The 24,291-nt window shown below is 42.0% G+C and overlaps 2 protein-coding genes across 2 annotated transcripts in view; one reads left to right on the top strand and one right to left on the bottom strand.

Annotated features, from left to right (window-relative positions):
- cdh23 (cadherin-related 23) overlaps nt 1–24,291 on the bottom strand; it is a 317,500-nt gene that overhangs the window by 37,019 nt on the left and 256,190 nt on the right. The window lies entirely within an intron of this gene.
- vsir (V-set immunoregulatory receptor) lies at nt 1,950–23,126 on the top strand. The gene is made up of 7 exons (XM_080448678.1): nt 1,950–2,281; nt 11,731–12,141; nt 13,216–13,266; nt 13,365–13,475; nt 14,393–14,420; nt 15,772–15,947; nt 20,311–23,126. The coding sequence occupies exons 1-7, from the start codon at nt 2,191–2,193 to the stop codon at nt 20,346–20,348; spliced, it is 906 nt and encodes a 301-aa protein (XP_080304804.1). The 5' UTR covers nt 1,950–2,190; the 3' UTR covers nt 20,349–23,126.

The following is a 24,291-nucleotide window of genomic DNA, read 5'->3' as shown; positions in this document are numbered from 1 at the left end:
TTGTGAGCTTGTAGATCTGCTATTTTCAAAGGATTTTTACACCTTTTTTATACATTGAAAACTTGTGAAACGGGACATTCTGCCTAACGAGTACCTTTACTTTTGATACTTTAAGTACATTTAGGTATCACTACTTTTGTACTTTTACTGAAGTACATTTTGAATTCCAAACGTTTACTTGTAACAGTTTCTACATTGCAGTATTGGTACTTTTACTTAAGTAGAATATTTGAGTACTGTGCAGCTGTCAGGAACACAGTGAGGCTGCGGTGGGAAACTGAGTTTGGACAGATGGTGCAACTGTTCTCATTTGTGGCGCCCCCTATGGGCAGAAGAGACCAATCGTAGCCAATTAGAATGGAATATGAAAAATATGACCGATATACCTTGATCGCACGACTCAAGAGATAATGTGTAACGAATTGTGTGAATTTTGTACCCAGTCTGTAGGAGTAGTGGCAAAAAGTGTGTTTTGAAGAAAACTTGAAAAATGTTGAAAATTCTAGCAGAAACGGGTGTGGCCTAAATGAGAAGTTGCATCATGATCCAAGGAATCCAAAATATTTTGCTTGTACGTGAAGAGGCCTGTTATAGTGAAACCATGAGGCTGATTTGAAAGATTTGGGGTGGAGGTTCTGCCTTGGCCCTTGGCCTTGAGTGAGTGTGCGTGCAAATGGTTCACGCTTATCTGTCCAGCTGTGTCCAAGATTAGCTACAGAAACACATACAGTACATACACGCACGCACATGCACACACACGGCCAGGGATGAAAACATAATACCCACCTCCGGGCCGTTCCGGCCTGGAGGAGATAACCAGTCAATTTAGGAGATATGCTAATAATATGGTATTAACAGACTTTACCATACAGATTGGTTAAAATAACATTGTATTCATTAAAACAAGTCCTGGATTGTATAGCTTTAACTTCAATAAAAGGGGGGCTCCTTTTGTGGCTTGAAATTGTTCATTTCCCCTTGTTTTCCTTTCTTTCCACATCAAAAGTGTAACGAATCATAATTATCAGAAAAGCTTAAAACAATGATTCATTTTCTTTCCTTCTTTCTTCTAAAATGAAATAAAAAAGCTTATTAAGTCAGCAAATTATAATTATCAGAAAAGCTTAAAACAATGTTTTCTTTTAATTTTTTTCCTAAAATGAATTAAAAACATTTATTAAGTCAGTGGCCAATGGGAACAATAGCTGTAGGGGAAGGATATTTAAACACGCAAGCACACTGCTCCTACAGTGTAACAATTCCATCTTTTATGAGATGAGATCCTAAATAATGGCCAACTGACAAACATCCTCAGGGCTGCGTGGGTTAACTCAGCAATGCAGTGGTGTAAGGTAACTAAGTACATTTACTCAAGTACTGTACTTAAGTAACACTTTGAGGTATTTTTTTTTACTTTACTGGAGTATTTCTAATTTTCAATACTTTTACTTCTACTCTACTACATCTCAGAGGCAAATATTCTACTTTTACTCCACTAGAATTATTTGAAAACTTTAGTTACTAGTTTGTAGATTTTGATTATCATTACAAAACACACATTAACCACTTCAACCCTATAGATTTCGGCCATTTGAAAATAGCCGATCTACAAGCTGGTAGATAAGATCAGCTATTTTCAAATGATTTTTTAAAAAACTTTACTTGTAAACAGAGAATTTCTACATTCGCAGTATTGATACTTTAACTTTAAAGTAAAACATTTTAGTACTTTTAGTAATTTCCACCCACTGGACTGGAGCAATGCATGCAGCATGTTGAGGAGGATGTAGTTTCACAACAATGTTTTTGCAGAGAGAGAGAGAGAGAGAGAGAGAGAGAGAGAGAGAGAGAGAGAGAGAGAGAGGGGGGGGGGGGGGAGTTGACAGATAGTAACATGTGGGGGAGGGGTTTGTATCAGGTTGCTTGTTGCTGCAGCACTAAGCCAACTTCTTCATCCTCCTCCAGAGAGGAGATTGGAGAAGTAGGCTAAAAGTTAGTGACAGAAGTTCAGAGCAGAAGTGACAGGCAGTGTGTGTGTGTGTGTGTGTGTGTGTGGAGCAACTTTATGGCTCTTTAATCATACATTTGCGAGAGAAAGACAGACACGTTATTTCATTGATGCTTTGCAAAACAGACCTTCACTGAAGAAAGACGCGCTTTCTTTGAGAGAAAAGATCCGAGACAATCATCATGACATCGGAATTATTATACCGGAGGAGTCCAACTTTAGGACTGATGTTTGTGTGTTGGTTCTGCGCCGCTCTGCCGATCATCTCTGGAGGTACGTTTTAAAGACACAGGACCGAGTCTCTGCTGCACTCTGGTTCCCAAACTAAAACAGTTTTTAGCTCAAAACTCTAAAGAGAAAATAGCCGATCTACAAGCTCACAACGCGAAGCTTCGCGCTGCGTTGTGAGCTTGTAGATCTGCTATTTTCAGTACCACTCAAACATTTGTTTTCTAATTCATGGATTTTTTTTCATGATCTTATTTTGAAATTTTTTTTTTTTTATTCTTGATTTATTTATTTATTTTTTGTTTTGACATTTACTCGTGACCCATAAAAAGTGGTCCGCGACCCACAAAGGGGTCCCCGAACCAGTGTTTGGGAAACACAGCGCGCTCCACTGCGCGCTGTGTTTGTGTTTGCGTTGTCCGACTGTTCGGGCGAGTGTGAACTTGTTTACACGTTCTTCTTTCCAAAACAAAGTCTCTGGCTCTGTTGAGTTGTTGCTGATTAGTGTTTACATTTATATTCCATGGTTCCTTTGCAAGTTAAAGCCAATAAACAAGTTCGTCGGTTATAATGTAATCTCATTAGCGTCAGAAATAATGTCTATTTAATTCCTGCTTTCGGCAGAAATCCGCAGAATGTATATATTTTGGGGGGTTTATTTAGTTTTACCGCATCGCCAATTCCTTTACTCATTAACTAGTTTATCTTGGAGACGTAACAGTCAGAGCAGGAAAGAAGAATAGTCATTCTAGTGTGTTTGTGTAGGGAATAGTGATGTTTTCAGACCACTGTGTTGTTGTTTAGACTTATAAAGCTCCGCTGCGCGCTGAGACACAACATCTGGCGGAGACGGAGTGGGTTTAACAGTGTTGCCATGTCCGCTTATAAGAAGCAACTTTGGGCATTTGGGTATTATTATTTTTTGGGCTTGTTTCTAAAGAGAAGTTACTTTTTTGTAGGGCTTGTTTCCTAATGTTGTTTAAACCAGTGGTGGTTCTCAAACATTTTCATGTTAAGGACCCCAAAAAAGAATATGTATTTGTCCACGGCACGCCCCCCCCCCCTCCCCATCTAAAAGTATTTTGTGACCCCTGTACCAGATTGGTGTTGTTAAAGTTTTTTTTTTTTTTAATAGCAGATCTACAAGCTCATAACTTGTAGCTTGTAGATATAAAATATCCTATGCTCATGTGACCCATAATAGTCACTTCTTTTGGGCTTGTTTTCAGAGACCCAGTTGCTTATTTCTATCGCAAAATCTGGCAACACTGACCCCCACCCCCTCCCTCCCCGGTCCCAACAAGCAGCTGTTCTGTGTCCCCCCCGTCCTCCGCCCCCACCTCTGTCCACTGAAGCAGGGTGCTGCTTCACTTCAAACGCCAATCAAATCCCCACAGGTTATCAGTTTTCGCCCTTTAGTATACGGCCTAATTAGATAAACTGGCGATAGGCTCATCAAAGGATCCTCACTGAATCGCTACTAATTAAAACAGACTGGAAGAAGCCTTTAAACTTTTTTGTTAGTGTTTAGCCTACATTCTGAAGCTCTTGTAAGTCACACAACACAGACTGTTGTTATTTTAGAATGATTGGGACTGGAGTCACTGTGACTGGACCCAAACGGCTGAGACTAGACCTGTAAACTCTGTCTGGATCCACCAGCTGATCTACTGTGAAAATGTCCCTTTCAGAGAGAGGCCACCGCTGGTCTCTCTGCTGAATGCAGAATAGTGTTGATTTTAACAGCAAATTTTGATTCTGTCTTCTGAATCAAATTCCAATTAGTCATATTTTAGTAACCTGAAAGTTTTACTGTTAGTCTAGTTTTAGTTGACTAAATATCATAAGATTATAGTCGACTAAATCTACAGTTGATTTAGTAGACTAAAATGTGTTTTGGCGGTGCCTTGATGGCGTCGTAATGGCTGATTTTACACTTAGTTGCATGCACACTTGCCAATCTACAAGCTCACAACACGTCGCAGTGCGACGCGTTGTGAGCTTGTAGATCTTCTATTTTCAGAGCTCAACACCCGAGCACAACCAAGCATAAAATGACTTGTCTTTTAGTTCTACTGGGTCTCCGCTAGTCCCTCCCTGACATTTTAGTCTAGTTTCTATTTGTTGACGAAATTGTCAAAATATTTAGTTTTTTTTTTAGTAATCATAGCTTAGTTTTTATTTAGTTTTTATTTAGTTTTCATCAGTAAAAAAAGGTAGTCTACGAAATTTTTTCGTCATAGTTTTAGTCGACGAAATCAACATTGCTCTGCCTCTGCTGAATGCAAAATGTTGTGCGTTGCCTGCTGTCTGCTGCCCTGCTCTCTCACTTTGGTTCAGGGTGTAATAGTTCTGTGCACAGGACATGGCACAGACAGACACAATAGTCGATAATGTAGACCCTATATTGGCAGGGTGTGATCCCTCTCTGCGGAGTGGACCACTTTCTCCTCTAATTGTGTCCTAGGCCGTGCTGTCCAGCCTGTGTCATGCAGGGACTAATCATTATCAATTAGGGCACTGAGTTTATATATGACTTCCTAAGGTTAGCACTGCAGTGGTTGGTTCTCCAACCTTTTCATGTCAAGGACCCCCCTAAATTAATATGTATTTGGCCACGGACCCCCATCTATAAAGATTTTATGTCAGGCAACAAGATTGGTGTTAAAATGTTTAAAGTGAAAATATTCAAGATAAAAAAGCCGATCTACAAGCAACGCACCCCGATGCAATGTGTTTGAGCATATGGAATTAAAAGTGGTTAAACTGATTTTGATGCTACATTAACACATTTAGCTGGGGACCCCCTGGAACACCCCCAAGGACCCCCTGGGGGTCCCTGGACCGCACTTTGAGACCCACTAGGTTTTTAGGTCTGCCAAATTCAGAGACAACCCTGATGTGACATGGGAAGTCGTTATGTGTGTGTGCATGCTTGTGTGTATTATTTGTGCAATATGGGTGTGTGTGAGAGACGGAAGACAATTGAGGGAGGGAAAGCCCCTGTTCCTTTGGGATATAATTTTTCTATGGGTAGCCTATTGTGTTTATAATAAGCCTTATTTGATGTGGTTGATATGCCGTGGTTTAATCTAATGGATAACTAATGGGTCCTTCGTACGGCTGGTTACAATCTGTCATTGTCAGCCAAGGACAGAACATTGACCCACACAGCCTTGCTTGGACACTAAATGACTTATTAGTAGTGGTGGAAAAAGTACTCAAATGTTTTACTTAAGTAAAAGTATCAATACTGCAATATGGAAATACTCTGTTACAAGTAAAAGTCCGGAACGCAAAATGTACTTGAGTACATTTTTCCATACTTTAACTTGTAACGGAGTACAGAAGCATTGGCATCAAAATGTACTTAAAGTACCAAAAGTAAAAGTACTCATTATGCAGAATGTCCCATTTCAAGTTCAAATGTTTAAAAATCTTTTGAAAATAGCTCACAATGCGCCACATTTTTCAAATGGCCGAAATGTGTGAAATACTCCAGTAAAGTAAAAAATCCTCAAAAGTGTACTTAAGTACAGTACTTGAGTACATGTACTTAGTTACTTTACACCACTGCTTACTCATCTCAGAACCAGTGTATCATGATGACCATAGCTGCAATCCATGCATTTACTGTAAACACTGACCATATTAATCATATATTATTATACAAGTAAGACGCGCGAACGCGGTAAGCGAACGCAAAAAAAAAAAAAAAAGAATGAAAAAAAATATTTAAAAAAAAGTAACCAATAAAAAAATTAAATTAAAAAAAAATCTGCGTTAAAAGGAGCATCTTAGAAAAATACAAATTCACAAAAAAAAAACTTGGAATGTTTTTGAACAATTCAACAAAGTGTTAGAAGTGCCTGTTTCACCCACTTCCGGGGGGCGGAGCCAAAATCCGAGCCCGAAGTATTTGTTGGTAGACCCCCACTTAGGGGGGGTAGAAAAAGTTTGGGAGCGATTCGGGCACTTTTCATTTAACATGGGGTTTCAATGGGGAGTTTTTAGTAGCCTTCTCCGGGGCGTGGCTTCCGGGGGAAGGGGCGGGCTTAAACGCAACCTTGACAGGTGTGTTCAGTTTTCAAAGACCTTTCATTTGATGTATGGTACGTCTAAATTGGACATTTACTTATCTCAGAGGAGCTGCACACAGGCAGTGCACACAGAGACACAGAGACACAGAGAGAGAGAGACACAACCCTAGCACGGTTTCATAGTAAGCTCCACTTGCGCGGAGGCGCGCCTTCGGCGCGCCTCCTTCCGCTGCGTTCGCAACAACCAATCTGTGTTTATGGGTGAAGACTGAAGAGCAATGAAGACCATATAAACAAGGGCCTCAACAGGGTGTTCTTTTTCTTCTTCTTCTTTTTTTTTAAAAGCTACCTCCAGACAAATAACTTCCTTTTATGTTATTTTACGTCATGGACATTTTAACATAGGCCTACGTAACTGTGGCATCCCTGCAGTTACATGAAGAAATTCTGTTGTAAGTACACTTACAAAACTGTTCAGCCTATGCAGCAACGTTGTAATGCAGAGACAGCGTCATATGTCAGGGCAGGAAGGTTAGGCTAGATGTTTGAAAGGTTATAAAAATGTAATAAAATACTACACTACTCATACTAATAAACATTATATTTCTCTTCAAAATAATTTGAAGAGAAACCAGACACAGACACAAAAACGTTTATAAGTATATAACTATACTACTCTTATCTTGATCTCTCTTATCCTGGAGATGATGCACTGACCCCTAACAACTTCCTCTTTTTTTTAGCTAACTGACCAGTGATTCAAGATTAATGGCCCCACAGATACCAGAAACTTCCACTGAAACTGTGTGTGTGTGTGTGTGTGTGTGTGTGTGTGTGTGTGTGTGTGTGTGTGTGTGTGTGTGTGTGTGTGTGTGTGTGTGTGTGTGTGTGTGTGTGTGTGTGTGTGTGTGTGTGTGTGTGTGTGTGTAATCTGGGATACTCCCACTGGTTTCATTAACACCCAGTAATGGGTTAGCTAATGATTGTCATTGCAGGAGGTGAGAATTGGGCGATGGAGATGGCACTAGTATAAACACAGCTATAATGACTCAGGCGCATAAATACAGGCATACCTGCTCCACCAGGCCAGTGCTTTTCAAAGTGGGGGTCCCTAGGGGGCAATTGGAAATGGAAATGTAAAAACATAAATACAAGAATGTAATTCAAATAAAATTGTGCCAGTTTAACCACTTTCACCATGGTTCTTCTCCTATTTTGGGCATGTCATTATTGTCAAAATTGTTTATTTCCTCCCCAAAAAAAGTATTGTGAAATGTTTTGCATTTCACAATAGGGGGGCCTCAGCCAGAGGCTATGGCTGTGTAAGGATCCTTTGCATGGAAAAGTTTGGGAACCCCTGGGCTAGGCTGACTGTTCCATAATGTATCAACACCACTGCAACTGCACAGAGTCATAAATATTATTCCAATTGCAGAGAAGAACTATTTAACAAAAGCTAATACAAGATAATTAAAAAATATTTCAAACAGGCTATGTAGCTGTATGTAGCAAGGCTGTGTGTTACGAAAGAGAGAGAGTTGTCATGAGAAACAAGTCCTAAACAGGTGGTGTTCTTCTGAGGTTAAAAACAAAAGAGGGCCTGTGTCTGGGCCCTGAGGGACTAGCCTCCTGAGAATTGAGATCAGAAGGGCATCAACTTCATCTAGAATAGAGCCAAGACACACAGATGTCTTATATTTACCCTGGTCTAAGGCCAGAAGTACTCTATTTGAAAACTAAAACAAACACACAAAAAACGATTTGAGCTACAAGCAGGGGGAGGGGCGGTGGAAACAGGAACACAGTAATATCCTTAAATTGAACTCTGAGAGTGTCAAAATAGCAAAATTTTGCTGGGAGGGTGTGTGTGAAACAGGAGAGGAGAAGGCCTTCTATTGTTCCCAGCTGCTATTGTACACACACACACACACACACACACACACGCATGCAACACACCCACTCACACACACAGGAACAGCCACAGGGGCAACAGTCTCACTTTAATTCACTCCATGGTTTTCCTATTGCTCTTCCTGACACAGAATGGTTAGTAGTGTCAGTCTCTCTCTGCACGCACGCGCACACACACACACACACACACACACACACACACACACACACACACACACACACACACACACACACACACACACACACACACACACACACACACACACACACACACACACACACACACACACACACACACACACACACACACACACACACACACAGGATGCACATAAGACCTCCACGTCAAACAGCCAGCCAAGGTCATTGACTACTGTATAGCTACTGTATTTCCCATCAAGCAGCTTGGAGGGAAACCTCTTTAAAGCTAGTGTTGACTTTTAGTATGGAAACAAATGATTGGCTTTCCTCTTGTTTTTTGGTTTCATATTAAAAGGGTCCCTCAGGCCTGGTTTCCTGCCCCCCTGAGGACGTTAATAGTAGTGCAAGCACAATGAGGTTGCATGGGTTGCCAGACCAGACAGGAAAGCACGTTTGTTGTTGAGTTGAGGAGATGGAGTCAGCGAGTCACTGTTCGCGTGCCGTGCCTGTGCAGGAAGGAAGCCCGGCCCTCAAATCCTTGTTTCGACCAGAAAGCCTCCTAAAGCCCACATATGTCACATATCTATCTACACACGACCACTTGCACGCACAGTCGCACACACACATGTGCTGCAGGCGCATGTGTACTGTACTACTACTCTGCACACACACAGCTGTGGACACACATACCACTGCACTAGCATTTCACCAATTCACTATGACCACAAACCCAAAAGTATACATAAAACCAAACAGCAAATGGTGCTTACACAATGGACAACCAAGAGCAGTGGTGGAAAAAGTACTCTGTACTCTGTTAAAGTAAAAGTCAGGAATAAAAAATGTACTTGAGTAAAAGTACTAAAGTATTGGTATCAAAATGTACTTAAAGTACCAAAAGTAGAAAGTACTCATTATGCAGAATGTCCCATAATGAGTTTTCAAATGCATAAAAATCTTTTGAAAATAGCAGATCTACAAGTAGTAGATCTGCTATTTTCAAAAAAAGTATATAGGGCTGAAGTGGTTAATGTATGTTTTGTAATAATAATCTACAAAGTAACTAGTAACTCAAGTTCTCAAATAATTGTAGTGGAGTAAAAGTACAATATTTGCCTCTGAGATAGTAGAAGTAAAAGTACTGAAAACTGAAAATACTCCAGTAAAGTAAAAAATACCTCAAAATTGTACTTAAGTACAGTACTTGAGTAAATGTGCTTAGTTACTTTACACCACTGACCAAGAGTCATTAAAAAAAGAAAGTGTGGTATTGTTTTTTTTGTTTTTTTTTATCTTATGTATATATGTGCCTAATAATGAGTGCTGATGTAGCGTGGCTGCACTGTATAGTAAGTTCTCCGCCAGCCTACTATAATTGTCTGCCGATGTTTAGAAAATAGCTTCAGCATGCTCAGCCCGGGGACACGTCTCTGCAGTGTACCGCACACCACAGATGAGGACCATTCTCATTGTGTGTTACCTTGTGTTACCTTTTAAATGAATACATAACACTGTATAATAGGGGTGCAACAGTCAATCGGTTATACAAAAGAATCGATTTTTGCATGTCACCGTTCTAAGTATAAAATAACACATAAGGGTTTAATTAGGCTAATTGATTTAGCCGATTATGAAAAATGTATTAGAATTCTTTTCACACTGATTTGTTGATATACATATACTTTTTTAATGATCAAAAAACACTTTGAATATTCGATTAATCGGAAAAACTAATCGATAGAATAATCTCTAATTGCAGAGTGAATAATCTCTAATTGCAGAGAGAATAATCTCTAATTGCAGCCTGTTCTCTACGTAAAGTAAAACGTTACACATATCAGCCTATTTGTACATTCATTCCATTTCTGTACAGATAACAGCTCCAGTCACACAGGATGTGGTCCAGTGTTGTGTACTAGTCTGAGAGCGAAAGGCTGCTGTATGTCTAAGAAATATGTAAAGTCTGTAAGAGTCTGTCGTATGTTTTGGCTGTTTCCTGAAGGTACAGAAATGAGTTGTATTGATGGTGTTGATCGTGCCTACTGTCTACTCACGTTATCATCTAAAAAGCTAAGGATCAAATGTATTGACTACTTCTACGTTAGTAAGTTAGAGCAGCCAGAGAGACCTTTAGTGCCCGTCAGATGTGGGTTGTTGATTTATCTCTGACACTGTTAAAATGGACCCATAAGGGTCTTATCTCTAAAGCGATAAATCAACACTCTGGATTTTACTGTGTAGATAGATACTGTACCTCTGCTACCATCATATCTTACAAGACTCCACATGAAATATACAGAGCAGAGATTTACTACGGTCTATCACTATGTAAGGGGCCGCTCTCGTTAAAGAGAACATTTAATAGCAGCTTAATCAATGCAATTATATTTATGCTTGGCAGTATAACTCTGTTCAGAAGCCCCCTGGGGGGGGGGGGGGGCATGCAATATCCCCCCCACCCAGGATAGTTAACCCTGTAAGAGCCAGATATAGAAAATATTCGCTTTTTTCCACCTTTCACATAATGTTGTTGTAGGAGGCCTCTGATAAGAAATGAAATAGTAAAAAAAAAAACTACATTTAGTTGTCCCATGGACCTGCCTTAGGAATTTAGTGTGTTGTGTTTGTATATTGTGAGTTCATTGCAAAGATCAACAATAAGACCCATTGACTATGTAGATATGGTCTTAAAATAATCTACACTTATTGATTTTAAAATAGCTTAGCGATGTTGTCACTGAGAATTAGTTTCACTGTGGAGGTTAGGCCATTTCAGGTAGTACATTCTGTATTTTTAACAAAAATAAAAGAAGAAGAAAAGGCACAGGAAAACATCTTAGTTTGACCCAAAATACAAACCAGGAAGTATCATTATGAATCTTGCACAAATAGGCCACGGATGAGCTGCAGCTCAAGTGTGGTTTTGGTGACAACTGTGCCCGACTGTCTGTAACCATTGCTCTGTTATCACAGATCACAGATTCATCCTTTCATCTTATAGGGCCATATGCAAGAGATACTTGCCAAAAATATAAAATGTTTATATTTATCAACTTTTATCTGTATGAGGATGCATTAAAGTTTTTTTTTCATCTTTTTCCTTTTTTTCTTTGGCTATTCAAAAATAGCAGATATACAAGCTCATAGCGCAGCACCGAGTGCTGCGCTATGAGCTTGTAGAAAATGTTTTGAAAATGTTTACAAATCTTTCTAAAATAGCAGATCTACAAGCTCATAGCCCGGCACTCTGTGTCGCGCTACGAGCTTGTATATCTGCTATTTTTGAATAGCCAAAGAAATCTAAAATGACAGAGATGCGTCGCTTCTACCACTATTTTGTGTAACCAATTTGTGGCAGTCAGTCATCTTCATTCCCCCGTCCTTTTTCTCTTCTCTCCGCAGTCCACGGTGAGACGTCTCACCACCCCGCCACACTCGGCGTTTCCACGCCGCACCTGTACTACACCTGCCCCGAGGGCGCCTCCGTCAAAATGGAGTGCGTGCAGAGCGGCAACGCCCTGCACCTGAACGACGTCATAAAACACAGCTGGCTCTTCACGCCGCACAGCGACCAACACTGCCACCAGCGGGTGGGCCCCCGCAACGTCAACATGAGCGTCCGCACCCACCCCGGCCCCGGGGTGAAGTACGGGGTCGAGAAGGACGGGAGGGGCTTCTGGGTGGAGCTGCAGAACGTGACCATACGGGACCAGGGCCGCTACTGCTGCATGTCCCTGGACTACCAGGTGGAACACAGGCACGGGATCCTTCAGCAGAAACCCCACAGCCACGTGATACTCCACATCACGCCACGTAAGGACACACACCTGTTTCTTAAAAAAAAAAAAAATTCCACGATTTTTTCACCCAGTGCCAATTGCCTATGTAATCCTGGGCGCTACTCTCCCTCTGACAGCCTAGGGAGAGCCCAGAACTGAGCTCATGCCTCCTTCAATGCATGAGGAGCTAGCAAGCCGCTTCTTGTTTCAGAGTTTCTGAGCGTGCCTGTGCGAGTGCACGTGTGCGCTTGTGTGTGCCTGCGTGTTTGTTTGGTCACAGCTGACTAGTGACGTTTCGGTGATTAGATTACCTATTTCAAAATCTGAGATACAGACATAAGTCATGTTTGTAAGTAATCTGAGTTCCCAGAAGTTTTCGCCAGCTCTGGCGAGGAACTTCTGGGCCCTGGTATTTGTGGGCGGGATGTAGCTTACGCTCAGAATCTGAGCGGACACGCCTCTTACCGGTCTGAGAGCTGTGCAACTCGTCTAAAAAGTCCGACGAGAGGCAAACAGCAGTACACAACAATGGCGGCCGCAATTTCTCAAGGGGAAATTGCTTCCCGTCGATCCTATTTAGATGCAACACCCACTGCATGTGGATCCCGCCCCCTTTTCTTCATTGGCTGTTGATTTGAATCACAACGCAGTGGCCGCGCCCCTGCTGTCCAAGCTCCGACGCAATGCCTCCCAGACTAGTTTGTAAGTAACAAAATAAAGTGCAAGCCAAGTCCCGCAAACAACAGATCTAAAAAAAAAATATTGCACAACAGACAACAAAGAACAGGAAAACGCTGCAATATTCTTTCCGATAAATTTTCACTCCAATGATGTAACATTGTTGAATGGTTTCTCTGATCTAATTCCAATCACTGTGGTCTGTGGTGATATTACGATAGCCACTGTGGTCTACAGGATACTCTACTGTAGGATTCTGTGGTCTTTTCATTTGGTGAAGTCAAATGGCATTGTCTGCAGTGTTGGAGAAAACCCAAGCTCACTCTATATAATTCATGTTTTAGCTGGTAAACAAAAAAAAACAACAACACCATTGTCAAACAACAAATACAACAAAAAATAAATATACTGTATGTTATCACTTCCCCAGGGAGAAATGGATCTCAGGCCTGCACCGTCTTGGATGTCAAACCACCTGAAGGTATGTCGCACACAAGCAACACCGTCCCACAGAAAACAATCAGCGACCTTCCCAAAGAAATGACAATTAACCCGCTCTTGTTCTGTCTGTGTCCCCAGGCACAGTGTCAGCTGTCCTGGCCACAGCAGCCTGCATCATGGCCCTGCTCTCTGTGCCCTTCATCCTGCTGCTGGTGTACAAGCACAGGCAGAGCACCCAGTCCAGTAGACGTAAGTTGACACGTGCATGTTCATGCAGCCACGCACACGCACGCACACACACACACACACACGCACACGCACGCACACACACACACACACACACACACACACACACACACACACACACACACACACACACACACACACACACACACACACACACACACACACACACACACACACACACACACACACACACACACACACACACACACACACACACACACACACACACACACACACACACACACACAAACACACACACACACACACACACACATACACACACACACACTCAGAAGAACTATACCTGTAGAGAAACACAGCTATTAAAGGGATATTTCACCCAACAAATTATCGGCAGCGGTTCCGGTAGGAGACACAAAGAGTCTCCATTGTGTCTCCTACCGGAACCGCTGCCGGTTTATCCCTTGAAGCCTGATCTATAACAAATCTAGCTCACAACGCATGAGCCATGTGTTGTGAGCTTGTAGATCTGTTCTTTTCAGTGCACCCGCACGCAACTAACTATAACTCAGGCTTTACGTGGCCGATACTGGTACAGTTCACACACACACACACACACGCTTTATAAACGAGGGCACTAACACACACATTATGCGGTCACATGCACACGTAGATACTAGGGTATGTGTGTGCAGACGCTGACGCACGCACACACACCGACAGACAATTATTCCCATGCATGACACAGCAAAACGCAGCTTTTCCCAAACCAGGTATAGGCCATTATGCCTCACTCCCCACGCATTTCCTGTAGAACTAACAGTGCAGGACACTTGAGATCTGTGTCACACAGCGGGAAACACATCCACACTGTAGCTGAAAGGTTCCGCTCACTTCCGTTTCAGTTCTCTCACAATAGACCATTTCCCTTTCCTCTCTCCCTCTCTCTCTCTCTCCAGGTGCACACGAGCTGGTGAGAATGGACAGGTGAGTGTTCCCACAGTCTATATGTGACAGCTGGCCTGGCAGACCCACCTCAATAACAGCCGTTTTGTCCACAACACATCCTCATAAACACACCACAAAGGATAATGTCTCACCATGGCATCAGTGTACAATAGCTCTGTGGTTCTCAACCTTTTCAGGCCGTGACCCCCCTTCCCCCCAAAAAATAATCATATTTGAACTGCCCTACCCTGAAGGAGTTGAGGCATTCAATTTAGTCTGACTCAGCAGATAAATATTGTGAAAATTGTAGATCTACAAGCTCACAACGCCTCGCATTGCAAGGCGTTAGTTTTGAGCTTGTACATCGGCTATTTTCACAATTCATGCCTCTTTCTTTGATTATTTTTTTCAATGTTTGACCAGTTTTTATTGTATAGTTTGTTGATTACTTTTGACGCAGTAATGGTCTTTTTCGTTTCTTTCTTTTTTTCTTTTTAGGAATTAATAAGGTCTTAAAAAGTCCTCAAATTGTCACTTCACTATCATCTGGGGGGACCCCCCCCCCAAAAAAAATCATGTGGAGGGTCCCTGTGGGTCGGGGGTCCCGACCCACAGGTTGAGTGAGAACCACTGCAATAGCCGATAGCTTGACCATACTGGTGGTATTGAATGTGGATAAGGATAAGGATAATTCCTTTTAACAGGACGTTCATGAAAGTACTTGCGGGCTTGTTTCCAATGAGGGCCTGTGAGCAATTAGGGGTTAAGAGTCTTGCTCAGGGACATATTTCATTTCATCGACACATATGCTGGCCTGGCCTGGAATCGTACCTGGGGCAACCAGGGCCTCTGGCTCCCTAGGCGGGCTCACTAACCACTCAGCTATGGCCGCCCCAAATGGTGGAACCATTTGGTATACATCCAAAACATACTGTAGTTTTTGTTTTGTTTAGTTTTTTTCTCCTTGAGGAATACATTGGTTTCCATTCATTTCAGTAAACTTGCAGAGACTTGAAACTGGCTTGAGATAGGTAATCCAGCACAATGAACCTTATGTCACCTTTGTTTTGTTTTTATCACTATCGTAGCATGTTAAGCAGTTCAGTGCTCTAGAAGCAGAACATGTTGTTATGATGGGTTTATTATGTAAAAGGTCGCAAAATGGGGAAATAGGGTGTACAAAACAAAACAAAAAACGACTTTGGAAAATGACTGTATTGTAAATTAGACCATGACTCATAGTCAACGGACAAAAGACACAATATCACCAGAATGGTTCTTTAAGCATGTACACTACTTGGAAGAATGATATTATTAACATGATAATATTACCATTGTGAATAGTTATTTTTTGTAATAATGCAATTAAATGCCTGTGTGTGTGTAACAGTACGGCCCTGGGACATGAGAACCCTGTGTTCATGGTGGGATCCCCGCAGACTAAAACCCGCACCGTGTCTCAGATTATGGCCAGACAGACATCAGAGACAGGACGCCACCTCCTGTCTGAGGCAGCAACTCCCCTCTCTCCCTCTGGAGACGGGAATGTCTTCTTCCCATCACAGGGTAGGACATGCACGTAAACACACACACACACACACACACACACACACACACACACACACACACACACACACACACACACACACACACACACACACACACACACACACACACACACACACACACACACACACACACACACACACACACACACACACACACACACACACACACACACACACACACAAAGACATGCACACAGGACTACACATGTACACATGCATGCACGAACCTACGTGCATAAAAACGAAGGTGGCCCTATTGGAGCTGGCACCTCTTTCAGAGCCTTTAGCCTGGCTTAAGCCTGAGTTATACTTGCGTGCGGGTGTTGCACAGCTAAAAAATACAGATTTACAAGCTCACAGAGCTTGTAGATCTGCTACTTTCATTGTACGACACCCATGCACAACCCATGCACAATTCTACTCCCACCAGCAACGTGACCATGAAACCTGAACATACTGTATGTCATCCTATCAGATCCAGATTAAATGAAAAACCAGATCTATTTCAATGTAGGAGTAAATTGATCTCTAGCAAAGGGTAGAGTATGCAAGTTGAGCAGAGTTTAGTCAGACAAAATGTGTTGTATGAGCGTCAGTCTGGCCTCACAACTACATACTCTACTGAAACCGGTCTTAGTCATTACGTTTGATGTTGTTAGACAAAACTCTGATGAGGGAAATGATGTTGGCATAATCGTGCTCAATTTGCAAAAAAAAACATTTGACACAGTGAGTCATCCTGTACTGTTAAAGGCCAGGCCACATTAATGCAACTCCTTGCAACTGCAACTCCTTGAAACTACTCCATTATCCCCAAATGGCAGTTGCAAGTAGTTGCATTGGTGTGGATTGGTGTATCACCACAGACCACAGTGATTGGTGTGTGTAAAATGGTTCATTTCTTACCTTCCAGGAAGAACTCAAGTCTGTGGTGTTGAATGGGTTGTATTAGAACCTTTGGATATTTCATGTGGGGTGCCGCAAGGTTCCATAGGGTCTCTTTTATGTCTTATTATGTATAAAAATGATATGCCAGTGGCTGTGAAATGTAAGCTCTGTTATATGCTGATGATTCTGTGTCACTGGTATCTATCTGTAAATGAGGTCAGTGGGTTTGAGAACACTCTGTGTAATGAATTTGTAATTGAAAGAGTGGGCTCATAGATAACAGGCTTTCAATACATTTGTGTAAAAACCGAGGATAATCCTGTTTTGGAACTAAGAAGTAAGCTGTCAAGAAACAATATGTGGAAAGTCTTTTGTAATGGAGTTGATATTATATCTCAGACTGAAGTGTCTGATATTCAGGAATAATATTGGAACAGTCACTCTCCTGTGAATCTATTGCTGCTATTATCTAAGTGTGACAGCAAACTGAAGTTCCTGTAACTTCTCGTGTCAGCATTGATACAGTGTCATTTCCATTATGCAGCATGTTCTGCTTGGTACGGGGGTTTGACGGCTAAATCCAGGAACAAACTGCAGCTGATGCTATTATAATATTATTCAGTGCGGTATTTATTAAATGCGTCCCCTCAAACATGTTGGTAGTGATAGATTCTGAAGGGTTGGACTGCTGCCAGTACAGCTCAAAGTGGAGCAACAGGAGCTGCAACACAAATATGTACCGTATATGTAATGTTATCAATGGACATGCTCCTCAAAAATACACTATAATACCAGAGCCAGTGTGTGTTCTTGTAAAGTGCCTCAAGTGAATTATAATGTAACTTTTATTTTTTTTACACTGCTGCTATGTTGTGGAACAGCCTTCCGCCAGTGGTGTAATGGAGGGGTAGCAAGTGATGCGGTGCGGGGGGGCCACCAGCAGGGGGGGCCCGCCTGCACTGATACAAATATTTTTACAGCAAAAAAAATGAAAAAAGTTGATTTATATTGGTCAAATAGAACCGAATTAGACCCGAATTAGACCCGAAAGTGCATGTGCGTGCACAACCGCGCACGCGCGCAGGTTGTGCACGCGCGTGCATGTACGTGAAACTCCCGCGGGGAGGCCCCGCGATTCTGCGTTACGCCACTGCCTTCCGCTACACTGTCACATCAAGGTTTTAAATATGAGCAGGGCTTTAAAAAAGTCAGGTTAGGACTTCTTTATGGAACAGATTGATAATTAAATCTGCTTTGACATCCTTTAAACAAAAAACAAAAAAAATCTTGTGGTGTTGTACCGTGGAATTTCAGGATTGAGTTGTTTAGTTTATATGTTGTGATTCTTTGCTGTCTTTTAACATCTTGGTACCATGTTCAAAATAACTACCCGATAGTCAATCAATCAATCAATCAATCTTTCCTAGGACACAAAGCTGGAATAATAAATAAATACAAAATCAACAAGGACACAGCACAGTTGAAAATGATCAAATAAATTAACTATGGGTTTAAGTGCAGTCAGTCAGTGATCATGTATACGCACGTGCAGGCACGCACGCACACACACACTTGCGTGCATTTACACATACACACAACAAAACAGCTGGTTCCAACATGATGTGACTAAGTGAAGTGGCATGTGTGCTGAGGAGCTTTACTTTCTGTCCCTGTAGAACTGAAACCACCTGTTTGCGCTGTAACTTTCACCCCGATTCCCCCCCTCGCCTCTCTTTCGCACTTCCCCTCTCAAGTCATTCTCCACTCATCAGCACTCTCATTTAAACACTAATGGCCCTTTCAGACGCTCCGCTCAAACTCAACTTGAACCGATGGCGGGGACGATTAGTTACAGCGGCTGAGTTCAAATCCAGAGTGTTTGGCGAGTGATTCCCGGGGCACCTGGGCAGACATTCCACACATTCTGAGGTGGATTGCCCTGCTTCCTGGTAGCTCAGTCTCAGGGGGCACAAGGGGAACAGGACAGGGGCCAAGTTTAGTGAACATCCACAGTGAAACAGTGAATTCATCCATAGGACCTTTGGAAATGACCAAATGTCTTCCAAGCTAGAAAAGCGAGATTTGTTTTGATGTATGAGGTATTTTCTGGAACTTCATTAACATCGGATTGAAGGTCGGTATTGTGAGGATTGGATTTGGTTTGACTTTGAATACTTCATAAGTAGTTAGAAACAGTACAGCAGTACAGTAAAAACTAAAAAAGATATTGGGGTGCATTTTCTTGCCACAGTAGCCAGAACTGTTACAGTTACTAAATTATATAACACATGGTCCTATATCAGAGGTTTTTAAAGTGAGGGTCGTGCCCCCCAGGGGGCCAATTGGAAAACAAATTATAATAATACAAAATAATAATAATAATGCCTCTATTTTGGGCATGTCATTATTGTCAAATATAGCAAAAATAGTATATCTACAAGCTCACAGTTGGTTGCTCTTTTCAGAATAAAAAAAAAAAAAAGTCATTAGTATTAAGTATTAAGTTAAGTTCATTGTTCAAACAAATACATCCAGGATCATAGAAAACATGTGTTCCCTTGAATGGTGTCCAAATCGTATGCAGAACCCCAGTACAGTCCCCTGAACGCGAGGCCCTTTCTTATAAAGAATGAGAACTTCACTTCAGCTTTCAAGACCAAAAATGATACACATTAGCGGAATTTAACCAGAAACAGTTCCCTCTTATCTTAAAATGTCACAACTCTGGCCAAAGACCGCTTCGCTCGTTCTGCTTTCTTGCGGTTTGCCAGTGACTCACGACTTATTCTGAGAAACAAAGAACCGGTCTATACAAGCGCCGTGTCTGAGTATGTACGTGCGTTTCCATGTGTGTGTGTGTGTGTGTGTGAGAGATAGATTTGCAATGATCTGTGTATGTTGCAGAAGTAGGAAGTAGAATGTTGAAAATTCTAACTCCCTCGCAATTAAGTTTCCACACGTATCAGCATATATATACTCGACGCATGCATGTGCGCAGGTCAGTGCATGTGGTTAACCCATTAAAACCTGGAACGAACCTGTGTCACGTTTTGATTTGAGCTAAAAAGCATTATTTTACACGTTGGCTATTCAAAAATAGCAGATATACAAGCTCGTAGCGCGGCACTCGCTACGAGCTTGTAGATCTGCTATTTTTTTTTTATCGTGAAAATTTGTGAATATATATATTTTTAAAGCGAACATTTGTAACTCAAATCTTTGCTTCTGGGGGTCCCTGGAACGAAATATTTTGAGATGGGGGTCCGCGGCCAAATACATACAAGTTTGGGGGTCCTTGACAAGAAAAAGTTTGAGCACCACTGATATAGAAACATACGTTTTTTTCAGAATACTGTTGGGATTTAGAAGACATGTGTAGAATCTGCTTCAGGTCTTAATGGGTTAATAAACCATCCTTGTTCTTCTGCCATTTTTCACATGCTCACAAAACCAACCCCTTTTCCCTCTTCCAGATCCCATCGTTGAGGACGCAGAGCTCGTGCAGGTTTAAAGAACGACGCCTCTTCATCTCATCTCATCTCTCTTGACCTGAACCGGTATACAACAGTCTCTCAACGGGCTCTCGGCTTCTTATTCTTCTTCCCCATACAGTCGCCACAGCAATGTCACCCCTGCAAGTCTGTCTCACAATCGCCCTCCGCCGAGGAAATCTCTCTCTGTCTCTCTCTGTCTGGACCGCAGGGGGAACGGAGAGTGTGTTTCTGTGGGTTTTCTTTTTATGTTTTTGGTTTCTCGTATTCCACTCCACCTACAGTACGACAACAGCTGGAGGTCATCAGGGTTCTTGTATTTGTCAGTGCATGTGTTGTAGTCGGGGGAGGGGAGGGGAGGGGAGGGGAGGGCCTGGGTATGTATGTTTGTTATACGCCATCTGACTGCCGACGATGGCTTACGGACCAACAGGTGCTCCACTCACTGCTTGGGATGTCCCAGGACCAAGTTGTGAGGGGCGTATTTCCATGTGCAAAGGGTGGGCATATTAACACATCGGGTGCCAGAATGTTATTAAAACAGATTGCGTTCGGTGCCATAAATCTCACCGTTGTGCTGCGCTGCGCTGTTTAAAGCTCTAGACTCCACGGCGAGCAAATCCATGTAAACAATGCATGCGTGCACGGTGCACGATGGTCCTGGCTAACGCCTGGAACGATAACATCTCTCACGCGAGTCACAATGGGGGGAGGGATCGCGCATCGAAAATGACTCGTTTTCCCCACCGGAAAAGGTTTCGGAGCTACAGAGGTTTTTGTCAAGGAGATACGGAAGCGGATGGGGAGCCATGTTTTTTGGTCCATCTGTCCCTTCCTTCTCAGAGTCACCGTGGGTGATTCCAGAGCTGCGCTAGCCCCTCCCGTGTGGAAAAAACCCGAAAAAAACAAAAAGATTGAATAACACGGGTTTTTACCGTGTTTGGCACCTATGCGCTACTCTTCGAAAACACATTTTTTACACACGTGTTTGGCACCCGATGTGTTAAGACACGCGTCAAAAAAAAAAACTCCTTTGGGCTTCAAAGAGCCATCCTTCAGAGCATCAGGATGAGCCTTTTTTTTTCTTCTCCCTTTCCTCTTTCACCCCTCCCTCCCGTCACTGAAATGAGGTGCTCTGCGTGACAGCAATATCAATAGAGAAGACCGTAAACCCGTTTTTTTAATGGCATTACTCTGTTCCCCTCCCTGTATCACTTCCACACAGACCTCTGGTCCTCTGTTCCCTTCTGTCTTCTGTGCTACCTCAGTTTACTGTTGACTCTTTTACTGTAAATACACCCCTCCCCCCCTCCCTGTCATTCACCCACCCATCCATCCACCAATGGAATCCTGCACTTAAACCTTATATACTTTGTTACCTAAGGCAGTGGTTTTCAACCTTTTTCATGCCAAGGGACCCCTAGATTGATATACATTTGGCCGCGGACCCGCATTTGAAAATGTTTTGTGCCAGGGACCCCCCAGAAGCAAAGATATCAGTTAATTTTCGCTTTAAAAAGATATAAATATTCAAAGATATGCACACTTTTTCAAGGATTTTCAAAAATAGCAGATCTACAAGCACATACAAGCACATATGAGCTTGTATATCTGCTATTTTTGAATAGCCAAAGCTAAGTGGTTAAAAATGATTGTGACGCTAAAAATTATTGTTAACTCATTTCGCTGGGGACCCCCTGGTACTCCCCGAAGGACCACTGGTGGTCCCCGGACCACTGGTTGAAAACCACTGACCTAAGGGGTCTATACTTGGCCCCCCTCCTTTTTTTACCTCTACACCAAAACTCCAAAAGCCGACCTGCAAGCTTACAATGCATAGATCTGTTATTTTTGCCAAAACGTTGGCTTGTTTTCGTCAAATGTTCCCCTTTTATAACATGCCCAGAATAGGGACGCAAAGGGTTCCTATGGTTAACATTGGCTTTGAAAACATTCAAACTTTGCTGATAAATGGTGACGTATGAAAAATTATATAAAATTGTAAAGTGGCGTGTCATTTTTATTTTTCTGTAATGTAAATATTTAAAATGCTGCGTAGGGCAGCACTTTTATTCTTTTAAGTGAGGAAATCCGTTTGGAACATACATCTGAAAAAAGCGTTATTGTTATTTGCTTCATGTAAAAAAAAAAGAAGAAAAAAAAAGAAAAGAAAAACATTTTATTTTTGTCTGTTTTCCGTTTCTAAAGATGCAATAATTTTATATATAAGATTTGTATATTAGTATTGGTATAATTCACTATATTACATTTTTGTAATTGAATAGGGGAATTGGTATTATCCACACTCTGGATTTTGCTGTGTAAATAATAACTATACTCCACGCACAGAGGAATGTATTGAATGTTGATTACCAAAGAATAGTCATATTAAAAACAAACATGCAACATTGCAGGCAAAGTGATTTTTTTATTAAAAGTTGATGTTAAGGACGTATGTGTGTATGTGATAGTGTGAAACCACAGTGCAGCAAGGTGCTCAAAGTAACGCATAGCATGACGTGTAGCATGATGGCAGGACAGGGTATTAAGTATGTATTTTTTCAAGTTCTCGAACGCTGCAGTCAAGCCAAGGTGTGTGTGTGTGTGCGCGCGTGCATGCATACATGCATGCGTGTGTGTGTCTGTGTCAGTCACTCTTCTAATATATACTGTACAAAGCTTGTTGTAATCACTTTGGAAACTGTTGTTTGTTCTGTAGATTTGCCACTGAATTCCTGTGTAAAAAGAAAAGTCCCTTTTTCTGGTTTCTTTAATAAAGCAAAAGCTCTTACACTTTGGAGCCCGTGTCTCTATTCATCTACATCATTGCACTTATCCACTGGCAGCTCTCCAAAGCTATCATGACACAAGGACATGCAGTTCTTACTGCCCAGGGAGCCATTACAGATATAACAAGGTTGTTCCGCTTGTGTGCCTCCAAAAGGTGGTGCACTGGAGGGACGACGGCATTGAAAAGGGGAAATGATGAAACAGTCCTGGCATCTTGTTTCATAAAAAGAGATCGATCTCCTCTTATAAAACAAGATGCCAGGACTCTCTATATAGAGATGGAAGACAGGCATGTCCGGGCACTGCCCATCTACTCTTAACCAGGGCACTTCCAGAAGCGTTGACAGACCACACACGACTGCAAAAGACAGCCCATTGTCAGTAAACACCCACACAATTCTCTCACTCTGTACCCTTTGATGAGGAACTCCTTTTTACCGTAACTTTGAATATGGCAGGCGTGCCCTAAACAGGAAGCATAAATACTCTTCTTCCTCTTTCTGCGAGCATTGGCCTGGAGTTGTGGCTTTCCTGTTTACACTTGTGAGTGTTTCCTGTTCCTGTATAGGGCTGATCAGCTCAAACTGGTGATAAAACTAATGAAGCAAGCCACTACTCTCTAGTACTGGAGCGCAGGCACTGTCCAATTTGCCATTAACCCTACAAAATGTCTTCTAAATCCTAACAGTAAAAAAAAAAAAAAACCTATGTTGATATATCGGTGGTTTTCAAACTTTTTCATGTCAAGAACCCCCAAAATGATATATATATATATATTTGGCCGCGGACCCCAATCTCAGAATATTTTGTTCCAGGGACCCCCCAGAAGCAAAGATTTGAGTTACAAATGTTCGCTTAAAAAAAATTATATTCAAAGATTTGCACAAATCTTCACGATTTTTCAAAAATAGCAGATCTACAAGCTCATAGCGCGGCACTCGGTGCCGCGCTATGAGCTTGTAGATCTGCTATTTTTGAATAGCCAAAGACATCTAAAAATGACACAAATGCGTTTCCCGGTCTTAAAAGGTTGAGAGGGTCTGATTGAAATGTCACTGGAATATGACCACTGGTCTGTTGGCCAAATAATTAGCTTATCTGATTTGTGCCTAAAAGCCTAATGCAGGTAGATAAGAAAATCGATGCTCACTGGCCTGATGCAAATCAGGCCAA

This window comes from Gymnoscopelus braueri (assembly GCF_963280865.1).
Source record: "Gymnoscopelus braueri genome assembly, chromosome: 14".
Classification (NCBI taxonomy): Eukaryota; Metazoa; Chordata; class Actinopteri; order Myctophiformes; family Myctophidae; genus Gymnoscopelus; species Gymnoscopelus braueri.
The sequence above is the reverse complement of the archived record's forward strand: the minus strand, read 5'-3'. Positions and strand labels throughout refer to the sequence as shown.

Excerpts from the sequence above, each read along its gene's own strand:
- vsir (XM_080448678.1), top strand. The coding sequence starts at position 2,191 with ATGACATCGGAATTATTATACCGGAGGAGTCCAACTTTAGGACTGATG. Across the intron at positions 13,476-14,392 it reads GAGCACCCAGTCCAGTAGAC|GTGCACACGAGCTGGTGAGA; the intron begins GTAAGTTGACAC and ends CTCTCTCTCCAG. Across the intron at positions 14,421-15,771 it reads GAGCTGGTGAGAATGGACAG|TACGGCCCTGGGACATGAGA; the intron begins GTGAGTGTTCCC and ends TGTGTGTAACAG.